Below are 23,699 nucleotides of genomic sequence, written 5' to 3'. Positions count from 1 at the left end.
GTGTTGGTTGCCCTCTTGGTGGCTGTGTGGGCTTGCTGCTATTTTAGCCATTTTGGGAGTCTACTCATTGTTCTCGGTGGTGTGACCCTTTTGCTTGGTTGGGCGCATTGTGGGCTGTGTGCTCCTGCCTGTTTTTTTTTCTTGTGGTTCTCCTGTTTGCTTCACTTGGGATACTGCTTTCGGTGTGGCGTCTTGGTTAGTATGTGCGGGTGCAGAAGGTGGGATTCTTGGCTTTGGTATGCTCCACAAGTAATGAATGGGATAAGGATTGGAAGGACCTGGGGGTAATGCCCTATTACTAACATGTAATCTTCATTACTCCTGGTCTTGTTGTCTTTGTTCCATCCATTACATCACTGCTTCCCTCCTGAATTGCCGTCCTTCTTCCTGTTGGTGGCTTGGTAGTTCGGGCAGAATGCTTGCTAAGTACTGGTTATGTATTCCCACTGTTAGGGTTTGGGGTGAGGGTCCCAACATTTCTGTGGTCTATTTTCTGTCAGGGAGATAGTTATCTCCACGAGTAAGGAATGGGACGAGGACAACTTGACCAGGAGTAATGAAGATTACCGGTGAGTATTAGGACATTCCTTGACTCCTGTTTCCTATATTGGGCATTATGGGGTAAGTCCACTAAAGCAGTAGGAGCCAAACCAAGCACAGAAAATCATGAATGAGGTGATGACAGGCAGAAATGTACGGAATACACTTCAACTACGCTAAATATAATATATTTCAAATTCCAAACAGCATGGTCATAGGTAACTTTACCACAGGTGTTGTAAACCTAGATTACATACATGTTAACTTAATTTAAATAACACAATTGTACCACCCTTATGATATAAGATTTGAATCTTCAACAGCAATCCTGGGAAGGAGGTTGGGTACTTACTTTCATCATCACCATGAGCATTCCGTTTGGACCAACAACACATGGACATTCTTTTTTTCTTAAAAAGAAACACGTCAATGTTAGTGGATCAGCACCAGCCCTTTAGTGGCAGTCAATTTAAGTATCAACAAGGAGAATATTTGCAATAAAACAAGAACAGTTCAAATCACGGACATTGTTATGGAGCAATACTTGGGACAGTAAAACTGACTGCTTACACTCGAGACACTTGAGGTAAAATCAATGGGGCAATTAACAAAAAATACTAAATATTCCATGCATACTTATTTATTTTTGCTAGTCGGCAACACTCCATGTAGTTCTTCAGGCACAGGTTTCCAGGCACACAACTAATAATGTAAATTGGCATATATCCCAGGTTTGTATTTCACTGATGAGTAATTCTAGATAGAGTAGGCTTAAACACAGGGGGAATGAAGCTACTGTTCCAAAGTACTTTTTTTCCACAGTGTGGAAATTAACAACCCTTTAGGAAAGTGCCTCTTTTGAAATGGTTAGCTGGCACTTTTTACCTGATGCATGATGTGATTTCAAACTCTAAGTGCACTGGGTCCCTGCTAACCAGGTTCACAATGCCAGATCACTTTCCAAAAAAACTGTACCACGATTGGCACACTTCAGCAACCCTTGAAAGTCTCTAATAAGTGGTACCCCTGGTAACTAGGGCATGGGTACTGAAGAGGGTCCTCCGGGCCCGAAGCACTGGTTGTGCTACCCCAGGGATTCCTCACCAAGGATTCTGCCTTGCAGGCTGCATGCCTTAGTGCAGACAAATCCAAAGAGTCGACGTGGCACACAGCCCTGTGTCCCATTACAGGGTGCACTATATCCTATCATGGGGTATATCAGCCTGAACAGATATTCCCCTACAATGTCCAGTCTATTCTGAGATGTTGTAAGCGCACAGCGAGTCATAAAGAATACATGGGTAGGGTACTTGTCAATGTATGTTTCCTTGCTCCATGATGGCTTCACTGATTCCCAGAATATCTTGTACCAAGCATCTTGAATTAATAGTTCCTCACTGACTCAGTAGTGGATTTATTAATAAATTCACAGAGGAGACCATTTTAGAGGGTCACCTGAAAACCTACTAAGCACTGGTGTGGTTCTTGACTTGGTTTTGCCACTGCTACCACCAGACATATGTCTGACCTCATGGGGTGAGAGCCAATGCTCTTATTGGACAGATACAAAGCCTACTCCAGGTGGAGGTCTTTCACTCCTTCTCCAGGACAGGATGGCCTTCCTCACCGGGAAGCATCAAATGTGATGGCACCTTTGAAATCCAACTTTGGAACTTCCAGATAGTGAGAGAGGCCAAGCTCCTTTCCTACTCCACATTTGTTGGGAATAAATGCAAGAAAGTTAGTTAGATTAGGATGTGGCCCCCCACTTATCCTACACCACCCCTAGTGTGGGGCATGCAATGCAAACCCCTCTAATTAAATTCCACCATCTTGGGTTGGTGGAAAAACAACGTATCGGGGATAAGGTAGTGCCCCTTCCTACAGGAAGTTGTTGCTATAGGGTGTAGAAACCCTAAAGGTAGGTAGCCCATTGGCTACTACCCATATCCTATTGTGACACCCTAAATTCAGTATTTAGGTGGCACCCAATACCTGTATATGAGATTTGATGGACAAAAAAAGACCAGGACAAAGAGGACTCGCTGTACGAGAAATTGAGCTCTGCTGCTGAAGAAATAGGCACCAAGCCCTGTCTGCTGCTCTAAGGACTTAACAATCACTGCCTGGTGTGTCGTCCTAAACCTGCAAGAACCTAGGAGCACCTCCAGACTTTGAGAAATTGCCGAGAAGCTCCCTCGGAGTAAAGGTAACATTCCCCTGCACACCGCAGGCACCAATCCCGAAAAGTCAGGTGTGTCCACTTGCTGCTCCCCGACAACCTCAACGCAACACCGAAGAAAAGATACAACAGCTCCGGAGGGTCAAATCTGTCTCCTCACCAAGTGTGGAGACACCATGATCTACCAGATTCGCAACATACCAATCAACATAACAATAAATACCCAGGGAACTGGACCCCCAACGTCAAACTCCAAGAAGCAGAATCCACACCGGACTACCAATGCAACAGAACCAAGCAACCATCGAGGGACATTGAGACACCTGAGACACACTTCCTGAGTGGCCCAACTGTCCCACAAAAATCTCTTCAAGTTTCCTGCTCCTGACTGCGAGGATCCCAAGACGTATGATGCCCAGTGGACATGTTTGCTCTGCACCCAGCTGCATATGCCCCAGGACCGACCAACCAGCTGTGCTCCTATGGTCCTTGAGCCCTTGTGATCTTCTCCTCTAAAGGAGAACTACTGTACTTACCAATAAGTCTCCCTGTGCAGTGTGTTTTCAAGTGGCCCCCTTTGTATTTTGCGCACTAGCTTCCAAGACCCTCTGCAATCCGCTCCCTGCTGATCCAGGACGTTCCTGAACTTCTCCTGATGGAACTTTGTACCTGGTCCCGAAAATTACTTAAAACTGGAAGTTGAACTTCTTGAAATCATTGCCTATATGTATATGCATTTTTGTACTTTATCCCCATTGTTTTCAACGGTGCGTTATTGTGCACAAAAGTGATACATTTTCTGAAGTTTACAAAATCGCATCTCTGAAAGGACTTACCTGAGGACTGTGTTTTTGCTCTTAGAAATGACATGCAAATTGGTCTAGGATTTATTCTTGAGAGTGTTGTTTATTTATTGACTTTGCCAAGCACTATCCTCTGATAAACCTAAGGGCTCACCCATGCTACCCTGAAAGGTACTATTTACTTGTACCTCTGCAAACGAATTGGGTATACACTGGACTCCCTACATAGTGAACTTTGTTTTTAGCACGCTGTCTAGAGAGCCAGCTTACTACAAACCCTATCAAACTTGGGAGGGATTCATCTCCATTTCCACCCTAGAAGGAAATCTTTATCACCCTTGACTTCAGTAAATCTCCAACCCTTATCATGAGGACAAGGGGTTGCACAAGAGTTTGGGAATGCCAACAAATGGAGCTTGAGGGTGTTTCAAGTTTTAAAAGTCTAACTATGCCTTGCATGGGATTTACTTGCATGGGTTTCTCTATACCTGGGCCCAGTAGTAACCAGTTTAAGCATGTCAAGAATCCATTTTTAATTGTTGGCAGGACTAAACATAGGTGATCCTTTGGCATTAAGGAAAAGGAATAGTATACTTGTGGATTGCCACCATAGGGAACAAATGTGTAGTAGGGGATGTATGCAACAAGGCATTATGCAAATCAGAAATTAGTATTGCACAATAAATTGTGAGCGAGTATATTAACAGTATGCAAGCCTACTGACTTTCTGCCTGCTACATACCAAAGGGGACTTTGCTCACCTGCCTTTACCGGGAGCTCCGCCAGTGACCAGAGAGACCGCCATTGCCTGCCACTGCCTGCCAGAGCCCTGAGAACTACAATTCCTGGCATTCCGTGCATCCTGCCCGTCGTGCACCGCACCGACAAGTGCCAGGAGGCGCTCAAAAGGGGGCCAGGGCTCCCGCGGGGCGGGAGCCCACCGACTTTCTGCCTGCCACATACCAAAGGGGACTTTGCTCACCAGCCAGTGACCGGAGAGACGCCGTGGGACCGCCATCACCTGCTACTGCCTGCCCAAGCCCTGAAAACTACATTTTCCAGCATTCTGTGCGGTGCGCACGTTACGCACCGCACCGACTAGTGCCAAGAGGTGCTCAAAAGGGGGCCAGGGCTCCCTCAGCGCGGGAGGCGCGGGGGCATGCCTGGGCCAACGGCGGGCCCGTCCTTGCTCATCAGGGACTGTCAGAGGCCAGGTTGGGTCACCCCCCTTATTTTTGCACAGCCTAGAATACAGAAGGTACTATTGTATTGTGTGACAAATAAACTGTTAAGAAAGCATAATAATATTCCTACGAGATCACCTCAATGATATGTGAGGCTATCGGGTTACCCCAATGGTATGTGAAGCGAAACGGAAGAGTCAAGGACCACCTGATAATGGTACCCTGCAAACTTCACTAATCTTGGCAGATCTAATTAGCTGGTCTAATAGCAATAAAATCATCCCCGTTAACCAGTCTGGTTTCCGACGCAGCTCTAGTACCATTACGAACATATTATCGCTAGGTCTGATGGTAGAAACAAGTTTACGACGACAAAATAACTTGTTTTTATGCTACGTTGGTTTTAAAGCTGCCTTTGATCGAGTAAATTGAGGCATTTTATGGAAAAAGCTAAAGCAGTGGGGTCTGCCAGAAAGAATATTAAAACCGATCATGGAATTATACTCGTAAACATGGATGCAGGTAAAAATAGCTGATGGGATGAGGCTCTCTAGAAAAATCTATATGAAGGAAGGACTCAAGCAAGGGTGCGTCCTAGCACCTCATTTATTTAATCTATTCATGGTGGATTTGTCACCAAGACTTGATAACTTCAACTCACATCCTCCTCAATTAGGAACTTTGCAGAATACTCATTTAGCGTATGCTGCAGACATAGTCTTGGCAAGCCATACAAGAGTCGGCCTCCAACGATGCTACAAAAACCAAGGCCATGATTATAATTTGAACTATTCAAAAATTAACCTCATTTAAATTTGGTAACTCGTATCTTGAAGTAGTTTGCACCTACAAATACCTAGGAATATATCTGGATAAACAATTAACTTTCCGAATACAAAATGAGGCCACACAAAAAAAGGGAAACTGACTTCCATTCACATTTTGTTCTATTTCAAAAAGATTAAAAGGTCCCTTCCTCACCCATTATTATCCATCTTATAGGTAAAACTACTCCCCACCCTTGCATATGGAAGTGAAGTCCAGTTTGGGAAAGATGCTGGGGTTCTGGATAGACTCCAAATGCGAGCATACAACAACGTTTTTTCACTTCGGCATAATGCCTCGCCTGCGCAGGTTTGTCTAGAATTCGGTTTACAACAGCAACAGCTTCATAGAAGATATGCCACGATAAGAGCCTGGTATAAAATTTGGCGTAATCGAGATAAGGAAATCAATAATGCACTCTGGACTGCGTAACAAAATGATCCGCAGACCGCCTATTATGCATATCTTCAAACTTCATTACAGGTCACAAACATTGTAGCTCTTTGACAGAAGAACCTTCCCTATTCAACTTTCTAGCATATCTTGAAGGGAGAAAAGCAACACTCATTACATGAGGGCAAGGCCACCCTAAGCAGATGGGCACATGCATGGATGGTCTTGCAATCCTATGTAAAACTGCAACCGGGGGCATATTTGGATCAGCCATTTTCTTAACACCTAAAATATAAATTCATAGCGATACACTTTGGTAAATTGCTGTCAAATGCAGACCCGCCAAGTTGGAGATATCAGGACCCAAAATCTTCTTGTCTCTGTGGAGCACCAACGCAGGATTTTATTCACTTAGTCTGTATCTGTCCAGCGTTAGGCAAGGATCGCCGGAAATTGTTAAGGGGGCCACTCAATACAAGAGGCGTTCGCTCTTGCAGAACTGTAATAATAAATGCCTAGATCCAGAAGATCCACAGCATAACTGTTGTTTCACCAAACTCCTAATTAAATATGAGGAAGTATCAAATAAAGACTAGTGGCAAGGTTAAATGGTTACAAGATGTATTATTGGAGACTATGCTAAGTGGACCACTTACTCTTAAGGAACTGATATATCAAAATGCTCCTGAGCAGCCTAGTCGACCCTTGATTAGCCTCAAAATCTAGTAAAAGGAACATTCAAAACAAGATTAGCTGCCTGGTAAAATAGTTATTTGATGTAACACTCGAGATATTGTTTTTAATGTTAGGTCATTTTATTAAATGTTTTGTTTACATTATATAGGAAGAAGTGTAAATACCATGATAAGAAATAGTTTTATCTTTAGACAACACAAAACGTGATATTTGTTTTAATGTTGCTATTGTTGTGGTTTTAATTAACTGAACAATAAATGTATTTTGTATCTGTATTTCTATGTGAGAGTTGAAGTATATAAATGACTATACATGAAAGTCAATGAATGTGACAGTGGCTGTACAGATGAGTGTGCACTTGTATCATTGATTGTATAAGAGAGTATGTATGCGTTATTTTCTGTTTGCATAAGTGATGTGTAGTGTGTATTTTCAGGTATATGTTAGTAAATGGAAGTATGATTGATTATTTTCCTGACTCACTAGGTGTATGAGTAACTCTGGTTGAGTGATGGTGTGAGAGTGTCTGTGTAGGTGTATGAGTGCATATGCTAGTGTTGTATTGATGAATGACTGCATGTATGAGTTATTGTACAGGAGAATGAGTGGATGTATTTTTAGACCTAACAACCAGTGACTAGATATGTAGTAAGAGGCATTGGTGTGTCTATGGTTTCGAAAATGGTATACTGTATTTTGGAGACGGTGTATCAAAGGTTATATTAGGTTGTGAGAAGGTGCATCAGATTGTCACTTGGATGATGTCATCAGTGATGTCATTTGAAAGGGGCTTGAGCTATAGTTAGCTGAACTATCTATAACGGTGGAATTTCTCTCATTTTGTATGAGTGAAATGTCCAACTAACTATAACGTCAATTAAACCTATGGTTTTTTCAGGAAATTTCAAAGGTCTTTTAAGGGTTATTTTCTAACTATAACGTCCCTGAAACCTATCATTTTTTCAGTGTATTTCAAAGGTTTTTTAAAGGCTACTTTCTAGCTATATCTTCCCCAAAACATACTATTAATAATAATAGCGGGTACTTGTATTAGTAGTTAGGCAATTCCATGACTAGTAACTAGATGATTATAGTGCTGTAAAGAGAGTGCATGGTGTATTTATAAGTGCTTTGTATTAGCGAAGTGATTAGATACGTACACCGTGCTAGATGGGTGATTTGAGAAGTGTATGGGGACTGACAGGGTGATTGCTAGAGTGCATGGGTATTACCAGGGTATTTAGAGGAGTGAGTGAGTAGTAAGTGCCTCCTTAGAAGTCTGTATGGATAGTGCACAGACAATTATAGCACTTCTTGTGTTAGTGCTTGGGCCATTGTATGAGTACATCAACAGTGACTGGATGAAGTGGAGAAGTGTGGCTCACTGGTTAGAGGAGGCAGACCTGGAAGCAGAGGTCAGTTCGGGACCAGAGTTAAATTCCCGGCTCGGCGGGGTCTTGAGTCCTAAAATGTCCATGGACTCAACAATTCTCGCTCCGGTGCCTACTCGATTCACGGGTTCACACTCTGCGACTCTGGGCTTAATCTCCACAACGGCCCCTCGCGGCGGGATGCCTGGCTTTCACCTTGCGGATACCCTGCCGGGGTTATCTCACAGGGGAATACCAGGACGGGTTCCCTAAGCAAGCGCTTAGAAACCGCTTGGTGATTTGCGCTATATAAATTCCTGTACATTTACATTTACTGGATGATTACAGTACTGCAAGGAGAGTGTATGATGAATTTATAAGTACTTGGGCATTAGTGTAGAGATTTCATTTATGTATAGTTCTGGCTGGGTGACTGGAGATGGACATGTGGAGTCACAGTGGCTTTGATAGACTGCAAGGGTAGTACCTGGGTAAATTAATCTTACCTGTTTGCAAGTAGATATGAAATTAATAGTACAATATGTTCACTTCTTTGTTTTAAATGCACATTTTAAAGTATATAGTAGTGAGGTCTGTAAAAAAGAAAAAAAATCTGTTATTACATATAATGTTATAATTTTGGCAACACAATATAAGTATACAATTATTTCACTTATTCAATTTGCCATTTTTTGCTGTCTTCAGATTGTATTGAATTTCACCATAAACAGTGTTTTTAATGTTAATCATCAGATGAGAGTGGGCAAAAAAATGCTATCATTAAGATTGTTCAAAAAATATATACTTCTCTACAAAATATTTACAACCGACGCAACTTGGTATTTACATTTTCACAAATAAACATCCTTAGTAACATGGTATATAATACAAAGATCAAATATATCACCACCTTCTTTCGAATAAAATCTTCCAAACGCAATATGAAAGAATATAATTAATAATTGAAACACTAATTATGAACATCTTCCCTATTGGCCGAATGATGTTACTGAAAATATTTCCATTGAGTATATCCAAAATAAATTTTGGAATTCATATACGCACCTTCCCAATAGGCCATATGATGTTTCTGAAAACATTTGCAATGAGGATATCCAACATACACTTCTAAAATCATATTCACATGTTTCCAATAGCGTGAATGATGTTTCTAAAATCATTTATAGTGGAAATATCCAAAATATACTCAGTAATTCTTGTTGATATCTTCTTAGAATTTTGGCATCAAAAATAGTAAGTATGAATTTGTTAATTCATTAGGCAACCAAAATGTATACTCTAAATGCACATCATTACATAGTGTCCACCCTTTATTGCATTTTAAATAGACAGTATAGTGTCCAGATGTTGAAGTTGCTCCATCGTGGAAAACAATAGCTATTGTTTTTAAAGTTCTTCCTGAAATTGACACTTGACCTGCCACAACATTTTTAATTTTGGTTTCCAATTTTGTTACCATTGCTCTGCAACGTTGCAGCATTAAAATAATATTTTGTCCACATCTTTCTATAAATAATGTTGACAACATTTCCGATTTGCACTGAGTACATTCCATATGTTGATTAGCTGATTTTACTAGTTCGTTGAAAGACACTGTTTACAAATCTGGCGTTGTCAAATATATGAATCGTTCAGTGTCCATTTTATTGGTAGATGAAAATGAACAGCTGTCACAACTATGAACCCATCTGTAACGTGGTACAAACAGATTTTCAATTTGTATACCTTCATATTCTAATACTGCAAGCAAAAACGTAAGAAATTCCTGAGCATCTTGCTGTACATTCTGTGTAAACTGTGAAGAACCAGAACGCATATCCAGAAGATTCCGAACATCAGCAGCAGCATGGATTTTCATTTTATCAGTTTTTAACTTCTCAAAAATATAATGTAACAAAGAACAAAATCTTTTTTCTCGATTTTCAATAATTGCATGCTGTAGATTTAAAAAAAAAAAGACAACGTTCACAATTACATTAGCATAACAGTTATGTTATAGAGGATTTATATCGCGCACTAATACTCAAGAGTGTCCTGGCGCGGGTGGGCTGGGGCAGAAGCGTGAGTCAATTAGATGGTCAGACAAAACAGATGTGTTTTCAGACGTTTTTTTAAAAAGATGAAACTCTTGGATAAGCTGAAGAACCATAGGGAGCGAATTCCAGGCTCCTGCAGCTTTAACAGAAAGTGACTGGCCTCCCAGACGAACTCTGCGTAAGCGCGGGACAATCATACGGTAGAAGGAATCAGACCGCAGAGATCGATTTGGTACATAGAAGGCAAAAAGCTTCCTAAGATAGGTAGGATCATGTCCATGTAGGGCCCGGTGGGCCAGGGTGATGGCTTTGAACTGTACTCGCTGCGCCACCGGCAGCCAGTGCAGATCCCGCAGATATTGCCTAGCACTGGATCTACTCGCAGCATTATACAAGAGTCTAGCCATGGCATTCTGTATCGTTTGAAGTTTTTGCATCAGGTAGCCAGGTATACCTATGAACAGAGCATTGGCGTAGTCAAGCCGCGAAAGGATCGGAGCACGAGCAACTGCCTCCTTGGCCACTCTCTGGAGCAGGGGGAAGATCCTTCTGAGTGTTTTGAGGGTGCCAAAGCAGACGCCTGTCAATTTTTTAACGTGGTCGATAAACCGAAGGTCCTCACTAAACCACACCCCCAATTTTTTTACGGGTCTGTCCTCAAAACGCGGGCAGGGGAATTGAGGCAGCCATAGAGATTGTCTGAAATACGAGGGAAACTGACTGTACAGGAGAACCTCAGACTTGTCCTCGTTGCACTTCAGAAAGGCCTGGGCTAACCAGCAGAATACCGATGCTAGGCACGACTGGGCGGTGTTAGTGTCCAGATCCGCGCCCTTCCATGTAAATAGCAGCTGAGTATCGTCAGCATACGCTATCACTTTTGCACCAAGTTTCTCTGCTAGATAGACCAGAGGGGTTAAGTAGATATTAAAAAGGAGGGGGCTCAAAGTTGAATCCTGCGGGACACCCGTAGCAAGGTTCCTGACAGAGATAGAGCAGGAAGATATGCAGACCTGCTGCGAGCGGGTATCCAAAAAATATTTAACCCACTCCCAGACCAGGTCTGAGATACCAACGGCGGATAGCCGGGCCAGAAGCAGCTGATGGGGCACCGTATCGAAGGCGGCACAGAGGTCAAGTAAAATCAGGGCCGCCCTGCCGCCCCCGTCAAGACACTCCCTAATCGCCTCCGACTTCTCCACCAAGGCAGTCTCCGTGCTATAGGCAAATCTGAACCCCGACTGCGCTGGATGCAAAGCACCTGAAGATTCCACAAAAGTCTCAAGCTGCCGAAAAGCCACTTTTTCACAGACCTTGGCCAAGGCTGGTAGTAGCGAAATCGGCCAGTAATTGGCGGGGACAGCCGGGTCCAGAGAGGGTTTTTTAAGAAGGGGAAGCAATTTAGCCTGTTTCCATTGAGCTGGAACCGAGGAGGTCTGAAGGGAGAGATTCACAATGTCAACTACTGCTGTGCAGACCTCCTTGGCTACCCAAGCTAATACTCGCGCCGAGCACAGATCTGCTGGTGAGCCAGACTTAAGGGAGCTAAGAATAGCCAGAATGTCTGACTTGGCCCAGGTGCAAATGAGGTGAGCTGATGGGTGGCCGCACACGAAATGGAGGGGGACCCTGGGGAAGAGGACTCCACACTTCTATGATGTGAGCCGGCACTGTCCTGAATCTTTAATATCTTGTCCACAAAAAAAGTGGACAGCTCCTCACACCATTGTTGTGAACACAGGAAGCGCCCTTGGTTCTGCGCCGGGGGATAAAATGCTTTAAACAATAGCAAATATTTCCTTACTATTGTTCTGAGCCAACGCAATCCTCTCGGCGAAGTAGTTGCTTTTAGCTATCCTAATGGCCGAATAGTACTCCCTCTGAGCCAAGCGCAGGGTCCTCTTGGCCGACGGGCAATACTTCTGACGCCAATTATGCTCCAGCTTTTTGCACCCTAGTTTCATATCCCTGAGCTGATTTGAGAACCAGGGCTGCAAGGGGAGAGAGCGTCGGTTGCGACCTCGAGTGACTTTAGAACTGGCGCTGACCCCCTGACTAATCCAGCGATCAAAGCTATCCACCGTCCCTTCCAAATCAGAGGCGGGGGTCGGACGGGACTGAAGTAGGGCCATCGAGAGAGCCGGAAGATTAATCTTCCCAGGGTGTAGATCGGGCGGCAGGACCGGGCTTCTATCAGGCCTGCCTGAGGACCAAGAGAATCTGATCAAGTGGTGGTCGGACCACGTCACAGGCTCAGGGTCCTCTACCTTAAAGGGAAAATTAGTGCAAACCAAATCAATGAGGTAGCCGACCGCGTGGGAAGGTGATTTCACGTATTGTGTCAACTGTGCTAGGCCCAAATAATCCAAAAGAGACCCCGCATTCCGGGCTGCCGGGGTATCCAAATGAATATTACAGTCCCCTAGAAGGAGAAACTTAGGGTAGCGGAGGGCTCGTGGTATGATGATATCGTCAAAAGCCTTAAGGAACGCTCCAGAAGAACACGGCGGACGATACACCAGAGTACCTCCCAATGTGAAGTGAGGGTAAAGGGTAAAGGCGAAGTCCAAGGCTTCACCCCCTCCCAGTCTCCTATAGCTGCGCAGGTAAAAGACCATGTATCCCTAAACACCACTGCCGTCCCCCCTCCTCTCCCGGTGCCTCAATCCCCTCTGACAATTGTATAACCCCTCGGGATTGCGAACTCCACTACCGGAGCATAAGACTCATTAAGCCACGTCTCCGTGATGAAGAGAACGTCCAGTTTGGAGTCAGACAGTGGCTCATAGATGTCTGCTGCATGCTTAAATATCGAGTGCGCGTTAATGAGCACTGCCAGAATCATTGGTTCTCCAAAGTCCGAGATAGAGGAGTAAGTCAGATTGGTGTGAAAGTGGAATTTGCAGAGCGGGCAGGCTCTAGGGGGAATGTGGCAGACATCCCACTGTGTACCACCACCACAGCCAGTACCATTTAGTGCTAGCAGTTCATCGGGGATGTAAATCAGTTGATACCTGAACTATTTTCTAACTGATATCCTACAATATTAACAAAGGTGTTCCCTTCTATTTTCTAACCTGACTGATCATTCTTTTCAATTCTTTTTTTCTTTGCAACCTCGGTATAATCTTTATCATATTTTCATTTAGGACATTTTAAAAGTTTTTCAGAAATAGGATATTCACCTATTGTACTCTTTTCCACAATTTACATCTGCACTAACATCGTGCTCATCAAAATCAATCAAATACAATACTGATAATGTTCTTACTCGAGACAATGCAACATATGCCATTCCCTCTTTAAACACAGAACTTCCAATATTTACCAAAGCACTGTCTACACTTAAACCTTGAGACTTATGAATAGTCACTGCATATGCTAAACAAACAGGAAACTGTTTTCTACGAACATAAAAATCTTTTATAAGCACAACAGCGTCCAATTTGTTTCACCTCTTTAATCTGATCAAATTTAATCTTCAAAAATTAACTCTCATCTCTATTTGCATAACTAACAAAGTCAATAACTTTACACATTGCTCCATTTACTAAACCTTTTTCAACATCTAAGTTACACAGTAATTTTACCCGGCAGTTTACAGAGACATTTAAGGTCTTTTCCAAACCAGCAGTCTTAGATATTGATTTTTCCAAGGAGTCCTCCAAATTTTCCAAATCAATATATTCCTGTTGTGTTTGCTGCATCACTATTTCCACTTCACTCATTGCTATTGCTGCTTCATTTTCAAGTATGGCTTCTCCTAGTGGATCTTGACTTTGTGGAGCAGAACCCTGACTATCTTGAGAACTATCTCTAGCTATTTCAGAATAGTTTTCTTCTTGATTAATCTCTTCGTTCAACATTAGGAGACAATTTGCAAAAATTGTACTTTCAATGCTATCTTTACAATCATTGAAAGAATCCTCATAGCATTCAAAATCTTCAAGGAATTCCATTTCAGTCCACCAAGGTTTGAAGAGCTGCAGAATAGCTAAATAGAAAAACTCTCTGTTATCTGTCGTATCACAACTTAATTTCCTGTGATTAATCAGATTTCCTTTGTCATGCTTTGCCAAACATCCTTCAGATCCAATTACAGCTTATTTTCCTTCTTTTATATTTTCTGTGACATTTTTTTTAAAACTATATGTTGCTGTATTTCATATAGACATATGTTTCCCAGGTATTTGGATAGTACGTATCCAACATATTAGTCTGCAAAATATTTGTAGTTTCTAGTTCATTCAGTGCCAAGTATTCAATTTCTTGTACAGATTTCAAAACTCAATTTCATGCTGCAGCAACACCAAGACTTATCCAGAAGATTCCTCTTGACTTTGAATATAAACTTGCAGATGTCAACCAATCCAAACATTTGTAGGATCTAATTTCTTGATGTGAAAGAATCTTCAAGCTGAAGTTGTACAATTTTTTGCTAAGTGTCTTCTGCTGCTAAATTTCCTCCCACATTTCTTTCAATTCTGTCTTCACAGACTTGGAAATATATGACGTGACATAACGAGCAGCAGCAATGGAGTTATCTGAAACATTGTATGTCCATATTTGCATTCTACATCTTCAAAATCACCTTATTGTAGTCATTGATGTACTTCAAATCTTCTGTTCTTTTTAAATTGTAAGTATTTTTGGGTGATTTCTGAGTGATGGTATGCCTCACTGCTGACATAAAACTGTTCACCCTTCCTTTGGAAATTACTGGACGTGTAAAGCCAAATCGACATTTCGTGTAAAATTTATCCTTTGACTTAAATTTGCGTTGACAATACTTTCCACATCGATGACTCTGAAACCGTAAAACTTGCTGGCTTATGTTGAACAGAGTTAGTGTAATCACATATCGCGCCTTGTGTTAAACAGGGTTAGTGGCCTTGCATATGGAAATAAGCCTCATTGATCAAAGGGAGTCTGGTGCTGTGGTCGCTGCCACGGACTTGGGGTCACTGCCATTCATGACTCAGGACACAGTTGCACATGTGGGATCTACAGTGCCGATGATGCGTTGTCCGGGCAGGCCGTACTGGTAACAATGTCTGTTGCCTACTGGACTGTGCCATATGCAATCGCTACTCAATCTGAATTGTGAGCCCTACTCACCACAGTGGAGGCAGGAGGCAGCGGTGAGGAAGAGCCCACAGACACGTGGCATTGATTTTAGCAATGTCTGTTGCTTAATGGACTGCGTCATTTGCATTTGTGACTAGATCTGTATTGTGAGCCCTACTCACTGCAGTGTAGACTGAAGGCAGCGGTCAGGAAGAGCAGACAGATATGTCGTGTTGACTCAAGCAATGTCTGTTACCTACTGGACTGCGTCATCTTGAATCGTGACTCGATCTGAATTGTGAGCCCTGCTCACCGCAGTTTAGGCCGGAGGCAGCAGTGAGGAAGCGCCCAAAGCCACGTGTTGTTGACTTGAGCAATGTCTGTTGCCTACTAGGCTGCGTCATATGCAATCGCGATTCAATGTGAATTGTGAGACTTGCTGTCTGTAGTGTATATCAAAGGCAGTAGTTAGTACAGAGATAAGTCTGCGGTGCTGGGCCGCTGGAGGCCTGTGTGCCGGAAGCCAGCAATCGGCTGAGGAGGCTAGCAGTTACGACAGCGGCTTCGTGGCAGGGTGAGGGGCGCTGCCCTGGCAGACGCTTTGGATTTCCTACAAGTGAACCACGCCCAGTGATCCGACCTATTTATTCACACTCCTATGCTGAAGTTGCGTACGCCAGACCAGCCCACTCCGGTTCCTTATGCTTACTGGGGAGACGACATAGCTACATGACTGAGATCTTCCCTAATGTTTGACGTAACATGGTTGGGTCAACTCTCCACAACAATACAAGCATCAGTAATATTTGTGCACATGAAGAGTTGTGTTGTGCACACTAAGATGTGTCCAGCACATCACCGCTACACTTTACATTGTGCGCAATGTTATTCATGGGTGTATTTCTTCCTTCACATATAGTTTGTTCACACCAGTCCCAATATTAAGCTATTTTGTAACTGAGGTGCCATGTTGTTATTGGAAAGTTTGCTGTCTTGTTCTGTGCTGCCTCAGTGGTAGGGTGAGGGTGGGGTCCTGGGGGTGGTGGTGGGTGTTGTGGCATTCTTGGGTATTGGAGGTGCTTGATCAGCAGGTCTATGACTTGTGTTGGTCTTCAGATGTGGCTCTGGGCTGGGCTACCTTTCATACTGTATGTAGTTGTTTAATATTTTAAAAACAAGAAGACATTATATAGTTTAAATAATAAATACAAAATGACAAAAACTATTTTTAGGATATTAAAGTTACAAAATATAATATTTATTTTTCAAAATTACTGAGAAAAACATAGTTTTTTTTACTTTATAATTAGAAATTAGTATTTAAATAACCTTTGAAATTCACCCAAAAATAGGTCTCAAGAAAATTAAAGTTATAAATTAGTATTTAAAAAAAAATCATATTTACTGAAAAAATGATCTTTTTAAATTGTAAGTATTTTTGGGTGATTTCCGAGTGATGGTATGCCTCACTGCTGACATAACACTGTTCACTCCTCCTTTGGAAATTACTGGACGTGTAAAGCCAAATCCACATTTGTGTAAAATGTATCCTTTGACTTATATTTGCGTTGACAATACTTTCCACATCCATGACTCTGAAACCTTAAAACTTGTTGGCTGATGTTGAACAGAGTTAGTGTCACCACATGTCACGCCTTGTGTTGTACAGGGTTATTGGCACCTTGTGTCGCCGGCGGTGCATATGGAAATATGCCTCACTGATCGAAGGGAGTCTGGTGCTGGGGTCACTGCTATGGACTTTGGGTCCTTCCTTTCAGGACTTAGGACACAGTTGCACATGTGGGTTCTACAGTACCGATGATTCATTTTCCGGGCAGGCCGTACTGGTAACAATGTCTGTTGCCTACTGGACTGCGTCATATGCAATCGCGACTCGATCAGAATTGTGAGCCCTACTCATCACAGTGGAGGCAGGATGCTGCGGTGGGGAAGGGTCCACAGGCATGTGGCATTGATTTTAGCAATGTCTGTTGCTTACTGGACTGCGTCATTTGCATTTGTGACTAGATCTCTATTGTGAGCCCTACTCACCGCAGTGTAGGCTGAAGGCAGCGGTCAGGAAGAGCACACAGGTATGTCGTGTTGACTTAAGCAATGTCTGTTACCTACTGGACTGTGTCATCTTGAATCGTGACTTGATCTGAATTGTGAGCCCTACTCATCGCAGTTTAGGCTGGAGGCAGCAGTGAGGAAGGGCCCAAAGCTACGTGTTGTTGACTTGAGCAACGTCTGTTGCCTAATGGACTGCGTCATCTGCAATCTCGACTCAATGTGATTTGTGAGACTTGCTGTCTGCAGTGTATATCAAAGGCAGTAGTTTGTACAGACATAAGTCTGCAGTGCTGGGCCACTGGGGGCCTGTGTGCCGGAAGCCAGCAATCGGCTGAGGAGGCAAACGGTCACGACAGCGGCCTCGTGGCAGGTTGAGGGGCGCTGCCCTGGCAGACGCTTTGGCTTTCCCACAAGTGAACCACGCCCAGTGATCCGGCCTATTTATTCACACTCCTACGCTGAAGCGGCGTACGTTGGACCCGCCCACTCCGGTTACGCTTTTACAGGGGGAGACGACATAGCTACATGACTGAGATCTTACCTAATGATTGACGTAACATGGTTGGGTCAACTCTCCACAACAATACAAGCACCAGTAGTATTTGTGCACATGGAGAGTTGTGTGTTGTGCATACGGAGATGTGTCCAGCACATCACCGCTACACTTTGCATTGTGCGCAATGTTATTCATGGGTGAATTTCTTCCTTCACATATAGTTTGTTCACACCTGTCCCAATATTAAGCTATTGTGTGGCTGAGGTGCCATGTTGTTTTCGGAAAGTTCGCTGTTTTGTTCTGTTCTTCCTCAGTGGTAGGATGGGTGTGGGGTCCTGGGGGTGGTGGTGGGTGTTGTGGCATTCTTGGGTGTTGGAGCTTCTTGATCAGTAGGTCTATGACTTGTGTTGGTCTTCAGATGTGGCTCTGGGCTGGGCTACCTTTCATACTGTATGAAGTTGTTTAATATTTTAAAAACAAGAAGACATTATAAAGTTTAAATAATAAATAAAAAAATGTCAAAAACTATTTTTAGGATATTAAAGTTACAAAATATAATATTTATTTTTCAAAATTACTGAGAAAAACATAGTTTTTTTACTTTATATTTAGAAATTAGTATTAAAATAACCTTTGAAATGCACCAAAAAATAGGTCTCAAGAACATTAAAGTTAGAAATTAGTATTTAAAAAAAATATCATATTTACTGAAAAATCGATTTCTACATTTCCCAAAATTGAGCTATTATATGAGTGAGGGACCATGCTGTTTTTAGAGGGTTCTCTGTTCTGTTCTGTACTGTCTTTTTAGTAGTAGGGAGAGGGGTGGTATAGGGGGAGGTGCTGAGGGTTGTGGCAGTGGGTGTTTTGTCTTTCTTGGGTGTAGGAAAAAGCTATAGGTTAAATGAACAATATAATTAGAAGTTAAAAAAAAGTGAAAGTCACTGAAAAAACATAGGTTTCAGGCACGTCATAGATAGAAATTAGAATTAAAAAAATCTTTGAAATTCACTGAAAAAAACATAGGTTTCAGGCACATTATAGTTAGAAATTAGCATTTAAAAACCTAGGAAATTCACTGAAAAAAGATAGGTTTCAGAGACGTTATAGTGACAAATAAGCATTTAAAAACCCTTTGAAATTTACAGAAGAAATCATAGGTTTCAGGGACGTTATAGATAGAAATAAGCATTTAAAAAACCTTTGAAATTGACTGAAAAAACATAGGTTTCAGTCACTTTATAGTTAGAAATTAACATTAAAAATACATTAGAAATTCACTGAAAAAACATAGGTTTGAGTAATGTTATAGTTAGAAATTAGCATTTAAAAAAGCTTAAATATTCACTGAAAAAACCATAGATTTCAGACATGTTATAGTTCGTTGGACATTTCACTCGTACAAAACCATAGAAATTCGCCTGTTATAGTTAGTTCAGGTAACTAACTCGCGTCCCTGCAATGCACTGCTGATGACGTCACATATTACATCATTCATGTCATGGTCAGTGACATCACTGATTACATCTCAAACTACATCACTGATAACATCACTGTTGACATCATCCACATGACAATCTGATGTACAACTTCACACCCTAATATAACCTTTGCTACACATCCTGTAAAATACAGACTTCTATTTATTTTCAAAACCATTGAGACACCAAAACCAGTTACAACAAATGCACTCACTAATTCCTAGGTCTACAGATACATGCATTCATTCACCCATACAACCATTCATACATGTAGTCACTGATCAATACAACACTATCATATGCACTCATACAGCTATACAGACAATGGCACACCGCCATTCATTCTACTCACACATGCACTCATCGTAGTCAGACATGGAAAGAATGAATCACAGTTCCATTTACTCACCTACACAGTTATACACACCCCACCTCATTTATTCATACAAATACTAACGCATATTTACTCTCTTATATAATCACTAATACAAGTATACACTCATCCATACAGCCACTCTCACAATCACTGACTCTCACATATAGTCATTTATATACTCCAACTCTCACATACACTGCCTTTTACATTTGTAGTTATTCGGACATGTACTACTGAGACATCCAACCTTTCACAAACACATCCATACACACACTCACCCGCACATATAGCTGTTTCCACATGCACTCTTAAACTCATACACCCAATGAATTTGTGGTAAATAAAATATTACCCTATCATAATTTCTAGGCATAAACATGCATCATGCATTAAATGAGAGGCAGAGTCCGTGATGTCCGAATTAAAGGGCTTTATTCCAATAACTCGAGTCAAGGGAGAATCTGTTCCATCACCACTAAGGTTCAGGAAGGGTCTTCTAACATTATTTGTAGAGTACATACATTTATACATTTATTCTTGTACATAGGGAGGAGCGCTCCAGGCAGAGCAAGAAAGAAAGAGAGATAAGAGCATGTGGGCGTGCATGAGGGTGTACACTTGATGAGTCATAGGTGGGTGATAGGTGGGTGGCTACATAGAGGAGGAGTTACATGGCCAGCTGGAACTTTGCCCTACTTGTGCACGCAACTTGATCATGACGTGCAATTGACGTGTAACTGGGGGGAAAGCTGACTTTAAGTCTAGTAGAGAAACCTTCAGTGTCAGGGCGACCAGCATGTCTGGTACTATCTGATATCTTGAGTCAGGGATGTATTATCTGAAGTAAAGGTCGCTCATCACTAAAAGACAGAAAGGGCATATATTTCTTCGTTCATTGCATGGGGGCTGTGAGCTTTCTACAGATGCAAGTACTGTAATTTCATTTAAACAGAGACAGAAAAGCTGGGCCCTATCTCTGCAGACGGGTTCTGTTTACCTTCTTAACCGGGCAGGAATGTGATTCTGTAAAGCAAGCAGATAACTATTTTGCAAAACACTGTCTTGGCACCCCTTGCTGGGCTTCTCTCTCTCTGAGCCAGAAATTTGCAAGGTCAGGGATACGTAACTGTAGCTTTCAGAGTGTCTGAGCCATGAAAAACCCTTAATTCAGAAAGTGGCTCAGGCTGAACCACAAAAAGGGTTCATCTCGATATTAAACGTGCACAATGCAAAAACATGGGCCTCACTGCTAACTTAACTTTGTTACATGGGAGACTTCATTACTGGCATCTTAAAGCAGGACGTGATTGCAGAGGCCTTGTAATTCAGGCCACTACGAGAAAATGCATGGGTGACATGCACATACATGGAACATAGGGTACACGCAGGGGACACATTGGTCAGGCAAAATTTCATTTTCCTCATTCCCTCCTTGTCCCCTACTGTACCTTTTAGGACACATCTATATTCATGAGACCGTATATTTGATCATACAGCATCATTTGTTCGTCTTTGATCCTTTGTATACTTGGATGTGGAATACAGGCAGTTGCACACAGGCCGCAAATGGCCGGGCCACACTGCAGACAGAGACAGCAACCGAATATCATAAGTAGTATAAGTCTGGGTCTTGATGTATATCATGAGCAATCTTGTGGAGTCTTGTTATTGCTGCGTCCACAGATGGCGCGTTATTTGGGATGAAAATGCAGCAAGTGGAGCCAATCACTCTACAGGCTCCTCCCCTATCCGCCAGTATGACGTCAAGAACAAGGCGGTTCTGAAGAACAACAAGTCTCATGGCAGACTGCTCCTGGGTCAAGTTCGCCAGGGCAGATGCAGTTACATTTACAACTGTTTCAAGAGTCCTTGTTAACCTGCGTATCAGTTTGCTGTTTTGGACGGGACCTATGAAAAAGAAGAAACCTTTGTTGAAATCTGTATATTGCTCCCAAGCTGTTTCAGTCTGGTCGATCCCTGAGGTATCTGTCTCTCTCTTTTGTCTAACATACTCTAGTCGGGAATCTCGATGATAATTGGATGGGGCTAGAAAAACAGGTGGAAGCAGGAACACTATATAACATGTCCCACCCCAGTCTAAGGGCAGATGTACATAGGCTGTCTGACCGCAAATGAAATAGGTATGGCGCGATGTTTTGAAAGAAGACTGTCCTTTATCATTAAACTCTACTACGGCTTTACACTCGCTGTGTCCCATATGTACTGAACCTTTCTTGGTAACACACAAATTACCTTTTGCTGGTAAGACTGAAATAAACGGTGGACCTACATTTTTCAAGGGCTGAACATTTAGCATTACAAAACTAAGAGATGCATTTCCTTGCTCGTACTCTCCATTTTCTAGATCTGTTCCCTTTCTTTGGGGAAATCCGTCTTTGTCTGGAAAACATGCCTTATTCATTACTTTGTTCAAGTCTCCATAAATCCAGCCATCATTATTAGCTATGTACTTTCTATCTATTGAGGTCATTAAGGCAAACCATACTCCGCACGAACCATTGTGGGAGAACGGTAAAGGGAAGAATGGCAGAACTCCCTTAGTCTTTTGGTAAGGTGGCAATTGGCCACATACCCAGCAATCAGTCGCATTGCTGGTCTGGTGAGAATGGTGTAACATTCGAATGAAAGTATTGTTACGCAGAGCAAGACGATATGACAGTTCATGAGGTGGCAGTTCACTGAATGTATGCTCTATGGTGTTATTACGGGATGAGTGCATATGTGAGGCAAAAGGAGGAAAGAAAACATGTAGTATTAAACTAACACAGATGATAACAATGCACAGAAAAAATAAAATAATCAAAGAAACTATACATCTACTGTGTAATAACTTGCAGTACTTTTCTCTCATCTTGCTTTTCTTACTATTCTCGTATGTGATCTTATACATGTCAGAAATCTAGTCTAACCGATTCACCACCGAGTGGACTTAGACAATTAAACTTCGTCTGACTTACTAGATCGTAACTTAGACCTATACTCTTGCTGTGGAGTCTTTTCTAGCAAAGGCGGCGCAAGCGGCGCAAAGTCTGTATTGTCCTTAATGTCTTTAGTGTCTGTGTTTGTTACCAATGTTCCAGATTGTCCAAAGTATCTTTTGCAGTGTTGAGCGTGAAGCCATCCCTTGCGTCCCTCCACCTTAATCGCGGTCCTCGTGGTCAGTAGCACTAACTTCGGCGTCTTCCAACGAGGCTTAAGAGGGCTTGAACGATCAAAATTCCGAACACAAACGAAATCCCCAGGGACTATGGCGTGTTCCTTGACCTGGGTGTTGTCAGGGAAGGTGGCAGCAACCTGTGAACGACAAGAGAGTAGTTCAGACATCAAGGAAGCCAGGTAATCTGTCAGCATGTTACTGTCAACATCAGTTATTTTCCTGGGCATAGGCGTACCCCACATATTTGGCGGTCTACCTAAAACCACTTCGTACGGAGATAGGCCTGTTCTGGAATGAGCTACCATACGCATGTAAAAGAGGGCAACCGGCAAGGCTACCATCCAATCCACGCCTTTTTCTGCACATATCTTAGCTAGTTTCGTTTTAATTGTCTGATTATGTCTTCTACAAGGCCTGCTGCTTCAGGGTGTCTTACACAATGGAACTTCCAACTGTATCCTAACAGAAGAGACACTTGTTTCATTAATTCAGAGGAAAATGGCTGCCCGTTATCTGAATAGATGACACGGGGCAATCCATATCTGGGGAAGAACTCGCGCACCAATTGCCTGGCTGTTGTCACAGCAGTATAATCTGGAACTGGATACGCTTCTGTCCATCTAGATAGTGCACACACAACTACCAAGACATACTTGTAACCTCTACATCTGTTCATTTGGATATAATCCATCTGGAGGACCTCAAAAGGGTGGTCAGGAGGATGAAGTCCGCCTTGTTTCACCGGAATGCCTTTACCTGGATTGAATTGGCAACAGATCATACATGTTCGTACTTTCTGTTTCAATGCTGCACGCAGGTGCTTGTTAAACCAGCTATTCTGTAAGCTGTCTATCATTGCCTTTTCTCCCAAGTGTGCTGGACTATGTGTTGTGTTTATTATTACTTGTACCATGGAATCTGGAAGAAACCATGTGCCTTTTCCCTTAGTCATCCAACCTTGGTCAGTCTGGACCCCTC

General features: G+C 42.4%; 1 protein-coding gene across 3 annotated transcripts in view; it reads right to left on the bottom strand.

The window, feature by feature from the left end:
- The window catches only part of LOC144828306 (GTPase IMAP family member 1-like), an 87,663-nt gene that overhangs the window by 41,463 nt on the left and 22,501 nt on the right, over positions 1-23,699 (bottom strand). For 2 of the 3 annotated variants that reach the window (XM_078686387.1, XM_078686388.1), the window contains exons 3-4: positions 8,500-8,586; positions 893-950 (exon numbers count right to left, since the gene is read on the bottom strand). In XM_078686387.1, the coding sequence (XP_078542513.1) occupies positions 893-941 (49 nt within the window). In that variant the 5' untranslated portion in view covers positions 942-950; positions 8,500-8,586. The remainder of the gene's footprint in view (positions 1-892; positions 951-8,499; positions 8,587-23,699) is intronic. The other variant, XM_078686389.1, reaches the window with a different exon arrangement.

Source organism: Lissotriton helveticus, chromosome 4_1 (genome assembly GCF_964261635.1).
Source record: "Lissotriton helveticus chromosome 4_1, aLisHel1.1, whole genome shotgun sequence".
Classification (NCBI taxonomy): domain Eukaryota; kingdom Metazoa; phylum Chordata; class Amphibia; order Caudata; family Salamandridae; genus Lissotriton; species Lissotriton helveticus.
The sequence above is the reverse complement of the archived record's forward strand: the minus strand, read 5'-3'. Positions and strand labels throughout refer to the sequence as shown.